This window comes from Lycium ferocissimum, chromosome 12 (assembly GCF_029784015.1).
Source record: "Lycium ferocissimum isolate CSIRO_LF1 chromosome 12, AGI_CSIRO_Lferr_CH_V1, whole genome shotgun sequence".
Lineage (NCBI taxonomy): Eukaryota > Viridiplantae > Streptophyta > Magnoliopsida > Solanales > Solanaceae > Lycium > Lycium ferocissimum.
Window position 1 is genome coordinate 43,818,339 of NC_081353.1, and position 12,430 is coordinate 43,830,768.

The 12,430-nt window shown below is 33.4% G+C and overlaps 1 protein-coding gene across 1 annotated transcript; it reads right to left on the reverse strand.

Moving 5' to 3' along the window:
* Positions 1-6,609: 6,609 nt before the first annotated feature.
* On the reverse strand, positions 6,610-9,655 carry LOC132039343 (uncharacterized). The gene is made up of 2 exons (XM_059429842.1): positions 9,050-9,655; positions 6,610-6,705 (listed from the first exon to the last, which is right to left on the reverse strand). Exons 1-2 carry the CDS (start codon positions 9,653-9,655, stop codon positions 6,610-6,612), a joined length of 702 nt encoding a protein of 233 aa, XP_059285825.1.
* Between the last annotated feature and the right edge of the window lie 2,775 nt (positions 9,656-12,430).

The following is a 12,430-nucleotide window of genomic DNA, read 5'->3' on the forward strand; positions in this document are numbered from 1 at the left end:
AAACCCCTTTCAAAGAAAAGGGAATTCATGTTTTCCCCTTAAGCGTTAAGAGCTTAACATAAATATTTTAATATTTTATTTTATACATAATATATTTCTTACAAAATATTATTACACAATATTAGAGAATGACTGTTATAGATAGGTAATTTTACAAAGAGTATAGCGCTGTAATGAATGTCACTGCTCTTATAGGTAGAATGCTGCTATATAGAAGTAAATATAACATGAAAAATCGGTTCCGGAGAAAATCAGGCCGTTATAGTGAAATGTTGTTATAACAAATGGCAATTAAAGAAAGGTTTGACCATACAATGATATTTCAATGCATTGTGTTAACGGATTGACTCGAAGATTACTTTCATGGAGATTGGTTCTTGTTTATATATATATATATAACTTATATTTAATGATTAAAATTTAATATTTTATTTTTATTGTTATGATTAATCACCATTTTAAATGACATTAGCTATATTCTTGAAATTCTAATCTCATGGACATTGCTAACTCTTTTACCGTGCCTTGTCACGTTATTTAATTTCTTCAATTAGATGACTGCGTAAAAAAATTTGGATAAAAAAAAATGTAGTAGTCAAGCTTAACCAAATGCAGATTAGTAAGGGATGATGGTGTAAGTTATTTAGGGTGGGGGTGGGGTGGGGTGGTGGGCTTCGAAGAGTCCGGAATCAAAATGACCCAATAAAAAAAGACTTAAACAAAAATACCTCGTAAAAAAAGTATGAAAGTACCTTTAACGCAAAGATTTTACCGCGCTAAAGGATATCCCCTCTTTCTTTAGCGCATTTAAAATACCGCTATAGACCTATTTGTTTTGGTTAAACTTTTGTTTTTTTACATTTTCATGCTTTTTACGTACTTTAGCCATATATTAATCATGCTCGAGATTCCGGAACTTCAATATTTTATATAGAACCCTACTTATTTTTGTGCGATTAATAAGGTAGGCTCAATACATCAAGGATACACAAAAGTTCGGGATTGTCATTTTAGTGGTTGAAAAGTGCTCGAAGTAAGTTTTTGTTTGAAGATTTGTTGTCATTAGCTTTAAGTGATTTATGTTTTTGGGGTTTCGTGTTATTTTTAAATTAATGCGTAACTTTATTTCGAATATGTCGATTTTTTTATTATCAATTTAGGGATGTGACACTATAAACGATAATAAAGACTAAGATAATATTTATAAATATAAATAATATAAAAAATATATATAATATTATATATCTTAAACCGTACAACTTAATTGTATATACACTATCGTGATGGGTCCCGCATGTGGCATGCCCGAGATTATCCTTAGGCCTAAGGCTCATACCACACCCATCGCCCTCGCCATCGTCTCCATCACCCTTTTTCCTTCTTACCAAGAGGCGCTCCAAGTCATGATCATCTCTCGCCCGCGCCCTTCTCGCATATTATGCTTCTTCGGGATCTTGTCCCGCCGGTAAGCCCGGAATCTCAGCCGATCCGGGTCCGAAACTCAGACCTCATCCTCGTTCTGGGATGCCACCGCAGGCGCCAAAGGATGAACCTGAAAAACATATAAAAATTAGTATCAATTCTTATTTATATTGAATTCATTAACGTTTGTTAAATAATCAAACCTGTGTATCGACGGGTGCCAGAGTAGGCTCAAGAACGGGCTCCCGAGATGGGTCCGATGTAGAATACGAAGTAGTCTCATGGACGAGATGTTGTTCGAGGTCCAAATAAAATTAAAATAAAAAATAACATTTATCTTATATTGAATAAAATTAATTTTTACTAAAAATCTTACCTCGTGGCTCAACAAGCCTGGCGAGAATACACTCGTGCTCGGCGTGCCCATGAGAAAACGCCTGAGTGGGTCGCTCTGGAAGACCCACTGGCGGAGAATCCTAAAATATAAAAAGTTACGAAATAATAAGTAACATATATATATACACTCCCTCCGTTTCAATTTATGTGAACCCATTTAACTGGGTACGACATTTAAGAAAGAGTGAAGACTTTTAAAACTCAAATTCAAAATAAGTCTTAAATATTTGTATAGGTATCAGAAATCATTTCATAAAGTGAATTTGTTTCCAAATTAGAAAGAGGTCATTCATTGTGGCACGAACTAAAATATAAAATATTTCACATAAATAAATGAGAGTGAGTATATATTTAAAAATAAGTACTTTAAATAATCAAATAAGTATTTTAAATATTCACCTTATATTGAATAAAATTAGGTTTTACTAAAAATCTTACCGTGACTCGACAATCTCTCATAAGAAGACACCCTCCCAATCGACAATCGGCCTATGAGAAAATGCCTGTGTGGGTTGCTCTAGTGGATCCACTGGCACCGAACCCTAAAATATGAAAAATTACAAAATAATAAGTAACCACAAGATGAAAAAAAGCATTAGAAAAAGAAAAGAACGCGTTTCCAAAACTGCCACCCCCATAAACAGTTTAAAGTATCTGGATATGTTTGCATCTTAAAAGGCTAGCCTATGGTGGACGTGGAATACAACGTTATATTTTAGGATGAACAGTCAGTGCGTGTCGCCATGCTCCGGAAATGTCGAAATGGGCTGCATATCACGGTGTGGTTACGCCTCTGAGATTGTTGTGTTGCAAACACATTAATTGTTCTTCAAAAAGAATGAAGAAATTCATTCAAAAAAACATAAAAAAGAGAAGAACCAAATGGAACCTACAGCGAAGATGTGAATGCATATAACAACGTGGATCCAGTCACTATCATTCATGGATGATTACAACCAAGCGGCTAGAACCGTTATTAATTTCTTGGCATGCCAACAAGTTCGACATGCATCTTCTTGCTCTGGCGTTTGTTGTACTAATTAATCATTTTTCCCAGTATATTATCTTTGTATTGTTTTGTATCCGGTATTTTTTGTTGGGTATATGATATTTACCACTCATTCTTCTTCCACGCAACTGTTCATAATTTTTTCTTTTATATACAGTATAAGTTTGTCAAAGTATATATGGAATCCTATTATTGTTTGCCTTCATTCATAGATGTGAATAAAGCATTTCATACTATGCACTTTGTTTATCGTTATAATTATGACTGATGATCTTATTTGTTCTATATATTGTGTATGATTAGATTATTTTTCCTATGGTCGTAAGCATTGGTGATAATTTATGGCCCTCTCTGGAGTCGATCTTAATCCGTGGATATATTATATATGCTGCAACCAATTAAGTAACGTAGAGTACGCCAAGGCTGCTATTTCCTTAAATTTCGGTATTATCAATCTATACCTATTGTATCTCTTCCTGCATGTCTTTTTGTTTTTGCTTCTTACATTGCTTTTCTTCAATATGTCATGCATACTTTGGTTTGTTACCCATTTTACAAATTACTCTCTTAAATGAAACTGAATTCCTTACTTGTATTCATTCTGGAAGTCAAAAGAAAAGTGAGTTCCATTTGCTCCATATATAAAAGACTTCAAAACTGTCAATATTTTCTCCAACTTATATGGACACGAAATCTCTGAATGGGTAAATAGGTGTATCCATTTAAATATATGGATTGGTTCTTATCATTAAGTAACAATTAATTGTTGGAAAATCATATTCTTTGTCACATTCAAATATATGGATTCTTGTATACTGAAGTGGATGAGGGATTTTTAATTAAGTGCTCTCACATTTGACAAGTAATGTAGAATTTGAATAATTTGAGTTCTTATTTTGAAGTTGTTCTTAGTTTTCGTTCTCCCCCTTTTTAGGTTTGTAGGATGGTTTAAAAAAACAGGGAAAACTACGTATATATACATGTTAAGGAGAAATATTTACGAAACGTAACGATAGTTTTCCTTATTTACAAAACATAACGATATATTACAAAACATGACGGATTTTCATATATTTTTCGTTTTTTTTTTTTTTTCCAGAAAATATATATATTTTTTATAAAAAAATATTTTTTTTAAAAAAAAAATTTATTTTTAAAAAAATATTTTTTATATATATTTTTTTAAATATTAATTTTTTTTTTTTTTGCTCAATGGCTTAAAAAATTACCTCATATTTCTGTATGAAAGTTGTATGAAATGTGTATGTGTGAGCAAAATTTTTAATATAATTTTCATATACAAAATTTTGAGCGAAAACTTTAAGCCTTGAATATTGTATGAAAATTGTTACAATGTTGTTGTAGTTGTATTAATTTTCCGTAAACCTAATATGAAATTTATATACAAACAATGTGAATGAAATTCTAAGTCTTGAGGAAGATATACACATTTCATACCATTCTCATGCATAAAATTTTAAGCATAATGTTTAAGCCTTGATCAAGATATACACATTTCATACACAAAAATTTGAGCGATTATTTTAAGTCTTGAATGTTGTATCAAAGTTATATACAATGTTGTTGTAGTTGTATTAATTTTACGTAAATCTAACATGAACTTTATACATGAAAATGTGAGCGAAATTTTAAGACATGAGCAAGATACAAATTTCATATTGTTTTCATACACACAATTTTGAGCGGATTTTTTAAGCCTTGAACGAGATATACACATTTCATACATTTTTCATACACTAAATTTTGAGCAAACTTTTTAAGTCTTGAGCGAGATATACACATTTCATACAACTTTCATACATAAGTTTTTGAGCAAAAAAAAATATATTAATTTTTAAAAAAAATAAAAATAAATTTAAAAAAATATTTTTTTTTTTAAAATAAAAAAATATTTTTTTAAAAAAATGATTTTTAAAAAATAAAAAATAATTTAAAAATAATTTATTTTTTTTTAAATATAAAGCATGTTTTGTATAGGATTTGTAATGTTATGTTTTGTAAATATAAAACTATCGTCACGTTTCGTAAATATTTCTCCTTAAGATGTATATATATGTCAAAGACCCTTAAAAACATATATGAGTACAGAGAACCAAAATAATGAAGATTTGAGCGAAGTTGTTAGAGTTTGACATTTTTCTTTAATTTTAATGCTGATACATTGCGAGTTAGTTGGTGCGTATTATTTGTGTTCAGATCTTGTTTCATAAGTATATGTTTTTTGGTATGTTTGGGAGTTGGGATTGAGACGTAATATCATTGTATGTGACTTATTAAAACATCTATGGTTTTAATTATTAATTAGTAGCATCCTTTTCAATAATGGATGTGTTAACCATTTCCATGGTGCTTCATATGTATTTGATGTACTTTCTCCTGTATATTTAATTTCCTTAAGAGTTAGAGCAGTATTTTTGAAACTGTGTATAGATATATATTTGATGTACTTTCTCATGTATATTTCATTTTGTAAAATTGTGTGTTAGTTAAAAAATTTCAAAAGTCACATCTCCGAATTAAAGAGTTGTGAAGCAATTAAGAGTAACTATGGCCAACAGTTGATTAATTAAAGTCGAATAAATAACGGTGGATTATTAGAATGACAGAAATGGACAAGGTTCTTATAGACCTAAAGCAAATTAATGCTTTTAATATATCCTTGAATGTGGTGATATTGGAGGATTAATAGTTCGCCGTATCCTCATAATTTTCCTCTCCTTAAATAAGCTCCATGTCTTTGGATAACATTTTCTATCTAATTTTTGAGTTTCTTTTATAAATTTTCTTTTATAAATTATTTTTACTTTTTATCAAGTTGAAGTCATTTTCCAACAATACAAAACTTAAGTTGCCGTTAAATCTAAGGCTTCTAAGTAGCAGGGTCCAGGATTAGAATAGGGAATGCCATTTCACTATAATTTTTTACTAGGGACAGGGCCTATCACAATTTTTTTTTTTGGTGGGGGGCGGGGGGGGGGGGGGGGGGGGGGGAGGGGGGGTAATGGCTCTGAATAGACAAATTGTCAATCTTTCTTTCATTTCGGGAGCAAACTTCCTGTTGGACAACAAAGAAAGGAAAGAAGTGGGCGACAATATGAGAACAAAGAGATGGATAGAAAACCTGTTCATGGCGATTTCGTTGTTGGATAATTTGAATACTGATATGAATTGCTTCTTCCTGTTTCACTTTCATTTCAAAATTGATTAACTAATATACGTTACGACTCAAAGTAACTATGATAATGAGACCTTGCACTTTTTTTTTTTTTTGGATATATAAACAATATTCGCAAAGTCAGATGAATGTATTGATTATATATTTAAATTCATTATCTGTAAATTATTAGCTTCCTCCGATAGTTCATATTCTATCTTCCGGAATAGGTAAGGTACATGACCATGACTTTTCTCCCTATGAGCGGGTTAAGCAAAGATTACAAGATAGCATAGATATATGAAAATTTTTGAAAATGAGAAAAGTGATGTGGCATCTCTCAGGGGTCAAAATCTTTAATTTTATACATAATTTTATGATTTCAGTTTTATTTAAAATTTGTCTTTTATTACCGCGTGAAGCGCGGACAAGTATACTAGTGTAAGATATGCTTGATAATAGAACGTACCAAGAACAATTCCAAACCAGATGAGGTAAGATTTTGTAATCATAATCAACGATAGCGGGAAATGAAACAAAAGAAAACCATTAAAAGGCAATTGACTAAACTGCAACATCCAAATCCATTGATATGTCTAATGACTAGCTATTTCTCCCCCTTGACGCTGCCCTTTATGCTGCTCACAAAAAGACTTGTCAGAACTGCTCTCGACTCGAACGATAATTTCAGCAACTTCAGCGCCTGCAAAACGAGCAGGAATTTTCTAAAGTAAGAATGTTGTCCAAGAAATAAAAAGTACATTATGTCAAAGAAAAGGTTGCAGACGCAAGACTAAACTGCACCATGGCGATGTTACAATAGTATTGTTATCGGCACTAATAACAGTGGCGATTGGGATCGGATCATCCATCCTAATAGATGTGGTATTTTTTGTTTTTCGATAATCAACTTGACTCATCTATGAAACTAAATTAAATAAGATAAATTTAATGTTAAAAAATTATACGAAAAATACTAGTAATGAGTTATAATTCTCTTACGTGCAAAAGATCCAAAAATACATTTTAAAATATCGGTCATAGTACACATAATTTAAATCTCAAAAAATAAAAAATACCACATAAATCGAACAAGAAATACATTACGCCCTCTGCCCCAAGCTTAAGTGCCTTACACTCCTTTTTGGTGTGTCCCAAAAGTAGTGATTCTTTCTATCAAACAACCTGCGCCCTCCGTCTCAAATTATTTGTCGTCGTTATTAAAAATAATTGTTTCAAATAATTTATCGTTTTAGGAGTTCAAAACACAATTAATTATATTATTCCCGTCTCAAATTAGTTGTCGTGGTTACTAAAATTAGTTGTTTCAAATAATTTGTCCTTTTAGGGGTTCAAGGCACAATTAACAATTAATTACTCCCTCCGTTCACGTTTACTTGTCCACTATGAACTTTGCACACCCCCTAAGAAATAATAAATGAAGTGCATATTTTACCATGATATTCATATTAATTGGTGTATAATTGTATTGGATTTGAAAAATGATTTGAAATGAGTAATTAATGTTAAGGGTAAAACGGGAAAAACAAATTATTTTTCTCTTGATATACGAAATGGACAAGTAAAAGTGAAAATCTATTTTTGGAATAGTGAACAAGTAAAAGTGAACGGGGGGAGTATTTTTTTCCATTTTGCCAATAGTAGAATTTTATCATTAATGATGATGACACATAAATAGAGTAAACATTTAATGTAGAGAGATTATAACTTGAACATAAATAAGGTAAAGTTAGTCAAATATGCTTTCTAAAAGTAATACTCCCTCTGAATCAAAAAGAGCCTTAGGCGAACTAAACGATTGACTAGAATCAATTACCTTATTGCTCTTCGCCTTCTTTCTATCCAGCAAACCTAAGAAAGGAAAGGGACCACTTAGGGCCTGTTTGGCCATAAGAATTATTCACTTTTTCCGGAGTATTTTTTTCACTTTTTTCAAAAATCGGTGTTTGTCCATGAAAATTTCAAATACAACTGGAATTTGAAAAACATTTTCACTTTTTTTCTCACTTTTTTCACTTTCAATACATTCAAACAATCAAATATTCTTTGCAAAAATTATAACCAAACACAACTCCATCCTCAACTCCAACTTCAACTCCAACTCCAAAATACCAAATAAAGTTAAAAATATTTGGTTTTCCTGGCCAAACGCCTAGTTAGCCTTTATTCCTTGGTCAAAAAGAGTGTCCACTTATCAAATCAAGAAAGAGTTAACCTTATTTTTTCGGATTTGCCCCTATTAAGTGTTATGTGGTCAAATCCCAATATCTAATTAATTAGTGACAGTTTAGTCAAATTACCTATTTTTTTTAAGAGTTAGTATTTTCTTAAAGGGCGTGTAAATGACTAAGTGGATACCCTTTTTAATCTGGAGGGAGTATTTCTTAAAAGGGGGGTAAAACAAAAAAAAGGACAAATAATTTGAGATAGAAGAAGTACATGGGTTCAAAGAATATTTCGATACATTACACACATCTTAATTCAGACCATAAGATTCAAGTTTTTTTTGTTTTTGTTTTTACTTAAGTTTTAGTACTTCAGAAACTAAGAGAGTAATAATGAATACCCCAAATAAAAGATTGTCCTCCTTTTATTTTCAAGAATTTTAAAAGATTGTTCCCTACATATTTAAACAATTTAACTTTATAAGATAATTTACAGCCACATAAATATCTAAAGCTTATTTTGAACCACACATTTCAAAAGTTTTCCTTTATTTCTTAAACTTTGTGCAAAGGCAAAAGAGGACAATCTTTTTGGAACGGAGGGAGTACATAGGAAGTGATACAACAACAAATCGTAAGGTGATCCTACAATCCCATAAAAATCTCAAGAGCTACGACGAAATATTAGAATATCTAGGACCGGAAGAGACAACTAGATAACTATGAAACAACTCGAGGTTTATCATGTCTATATCTTTTACTAGGTATATATAAGAAAATAGCAGTTCCATTCAGACCATTCTATACCGAGATTTGTAAGAACATATGCATACGAAATAAATCCAAATAAAAGTGATTTACCTCTTCCTTTCCAAAATGTACAACTTCCTCGTGCAGTGCACCAAAATCCTTGACATTAAAGTACTCTTTAAAACTGGTAATGCTTGATATGACGGACACGGGCTTAACCACCAAGTCATCCATCACCAGGTATTTCACATCCTTCACAAAACCCCCTGTTGCTACCTTCCCAGGTGGAGCAACAAACGTCAACCTACCTGCCATTTCAGAGTTACACTCTGGACAGAGAGCGCTAGAGTCATCGGTGCCATAAAATTTGTCGCAGCATAGAGAAGAAGGAAATGGACAGTTATAAAAAGTCGTTAGAGTCGGAGCGTCGTTAAGCAATAGAGGAACTGAAGAGATTTTGAAAGGACACTTGGGTTCTAAAATAATATCCTTCCACTGAATATGGGAGTCATTTAGATTCTCTACGCTTTGGTAGATGTTTTGCATGCACCCATTCATTCCTTTCTCCTTAAGGAGCCTAGTGACAGTGCCCACTGGCAACGAGAGAATGTGAAAGAGGAAATCAACAAAATCCTTATCAACCTCAGCAAATAGCACTTTTTTAGCCTTGGTGTCAATCAAAAGCTTCATGCTCAATTTGGTCTCAGCAGTAGCCATTTCGTTAGTGTTTAATTAGAGCACTCAGGCAATTTTCTTATGTTAAGGACCTACGCTTAAATAGTGTTGCTTGCTTCATCATTTTAATAAAGTAGTCTAGCAGTCCCCAAAGACTTGCGAGGGGACCCAATCCCAACCACATCGCAATAGATCAACCTTACACATTGGCTCCGTACAGTTTAGTAAAGCAAGAAAGTTGCTTCAATAATTTTCAATGAATTCACGAGTCGTGGTGGCACCTACACTATCCCTTCGAGTAGGCGAACCACATTACTAATAACAAGTTAAATAAGCGGAAAATTTATTTAAGAATAAGTTATCAAGTTTTAAATACTTATTATAACAAGAAATGTCACGACAATCCCAAAAATCTGGTCAAAGGGTACAAGAGCGCTAACATAGGACGGAATAGAAGTCTGAAAATACCCGAAGGCTACATATTGTCCGTCGAATACAAAAACGAAAATAGATAGAGGAGGTTCTTCGGGGGCCACGGATGACGGTAGCTCACCCCGAATAACTAAAGATGTCACCCTCACGTATCGACCACGGGGTTTAGAACCGGAGCCGATCGTACTCGCACTCAACAAAAGTGCGGCAAAGAGTAGTATCAACAACACTTGTACCGGTAGGCATCATAGGCCGACAATGATTAGATAACGCATGAAGAAGTCAAAACCAACAAGTAGCACATAGAGCAAACAGGTATGGTCACATATCAATACAAGTAAGGTGTAAAGGAATCATGAAATCCACCAAGACAGATATAATTCACCAAATGATCAGTCAAATATATAAGTGGATGAATGTAATGCAATGCAATGCAATGCAATAGTCACCTCTCACACTCCACTCCCGTACACACATGCTATGGCAATGCCTCATAGTCATGACCCATGGGGGACCCGCGAAGTCCATGTACCACTCGCTCCGGAATATAACCTCGGATCACGAGCACACTCTCACGATCCCGGCAAAGACCTCGGGCATCGGACACTCCATTGTTCCCGGCAAGAAACCTCGGGCAACAAACACTCACAATCTCTCGAGAAACCTCTCTCTCTGTCTCTCAATCTCCCTCGGAGTCTCTCTGTCACTCTCAATCTCCGGCAAAGACCTCGGAGTCTCTCGATCACTCACCTCACCAATCATCACAACAATAATATAAAAGACATGTCATGCATGATATCAGTCTCAACAATATCATCAATATATAGTCAACCAATACAAGTCATATTAATGTTACCATTCCTTTACACACGGTGAGTGAGCTAGTATGTGACAGAGATACGAACAGGTGATAATCACAGAAAATAACACATATGGCGACAAGCCCACATAGCAACTAACAAAGCCAATCTAACTGGAAATCACCTCTACTTCATGCCCGGAGGCCTATATGCTGTCCCCGTCACTTTTTACAACTACATACGATTCTCTAATCAGAGTCTAACTAAAGTAGACCGTAACCTACCTCAATGCCGAGCGGATGCCACGAACAATCAAGCTAATGTCTTCCCTTTGCGTAGAGCCTCTGAACGATCAAAATCTATAAAATATGCGATCTACGTTAGAATACAACTCTAAGGACACCCATACTGCTATATTTATATTCTAAACAGCCCACATTCATGACATGCAATCATGATTCACATACGGCTACGACATTCTCAAGTTACTTCTAATAGTTTGTAGCTTTAACGTTTGTGTGTCACAACTTATAACATTCCATCCAACATACAATATGGTGTATACTCTTAACTTATAATTATTCTTTCCAACTTAATGAAAGTATAAGTCCAAAACAGTCCACTACCACAACATGTCCAAAACAGTCCCTAACCGACAACATAACGATGTTCGGAATTCTTGCAAATGTTTACGAACATACTAAGCCAACCACATGTGATTTTTATACATCATTTCATGTCTTCTTTTCATATAATTTCAGTAAGTTACGACCAGCTATCCACACGATAAGTACAACATCAATTCATACGCAACTACGCTATATCGTCATTTTTATAATCCTTATAACAACTCACAAATGACTTTAGTTTCAACTCCAACCATTAAACACCTTCATTTCCATCATAAATTTCATGATAATGACAATCAAAATATCAAGTAAAAACAGTTCACTAACTTCTTCCCAAAACAGTCCACACACGGCTACACCATGCTTCAACATCACTCACATAAAATCATAGATTCAACCATTTTCATACTAACATAACTTCACCTTTAACCTTCTAATTCTTTTCATTCTTTTTACCATGAGATCTATGATAGTAACAACTATATTTATTAAAGAAAATCAGTCCATTAAATTCACCAAAAACAGTCCCTACGACTAACTACCATTCCAACACCAACTTTCATGATTTGATGCATGCGATTCATGTTCGTCAAGTTACAATCATACTTCAACATCAACCCATATAACTCCATAACTATTACCATGTTCCAACATCAACACACCTTATTTCATGCATACAACTTATATTCACACATCTACATCACCCTTAATACATGAAAAGAAAGTTAGATCTTACCTTGACCACTTGAATTCTTTACTTGGCTAGAGTTGGTGACTTGAGATGAAAATGGTTCTTGTTGCTCCAAAGACTATCTTCACGTTTTAGGGACCTTCTAAAGGGTTGAAACACCTTGGAAAATAATTTTTGGATCAAGACTCAAAGAGCTCAAAATCAGCCCTTGTGGCCGAGAGCTTTCTCTCTCTAGAATTAGGTTTTCTTTCTTTGTGTTGTGTAG

Bases quoted from the DNA above. Each gene is read 5' to 3' on its own strand.
- LOC132039343 (XM_059429842.1), bottom strand. From the start codon at position 9,655: ATGGCTACTGCTGAGACCAAATTGAGCATGAAGCTTTTGATTGACACC. The intron at 6,706-9,049 runs GTAAATCACTTT...CTCGTTTTGCAG, and splicing joins TACATTTTGGAAAGGAAGAG to GCGCTGAAGTTGCTGAAATT.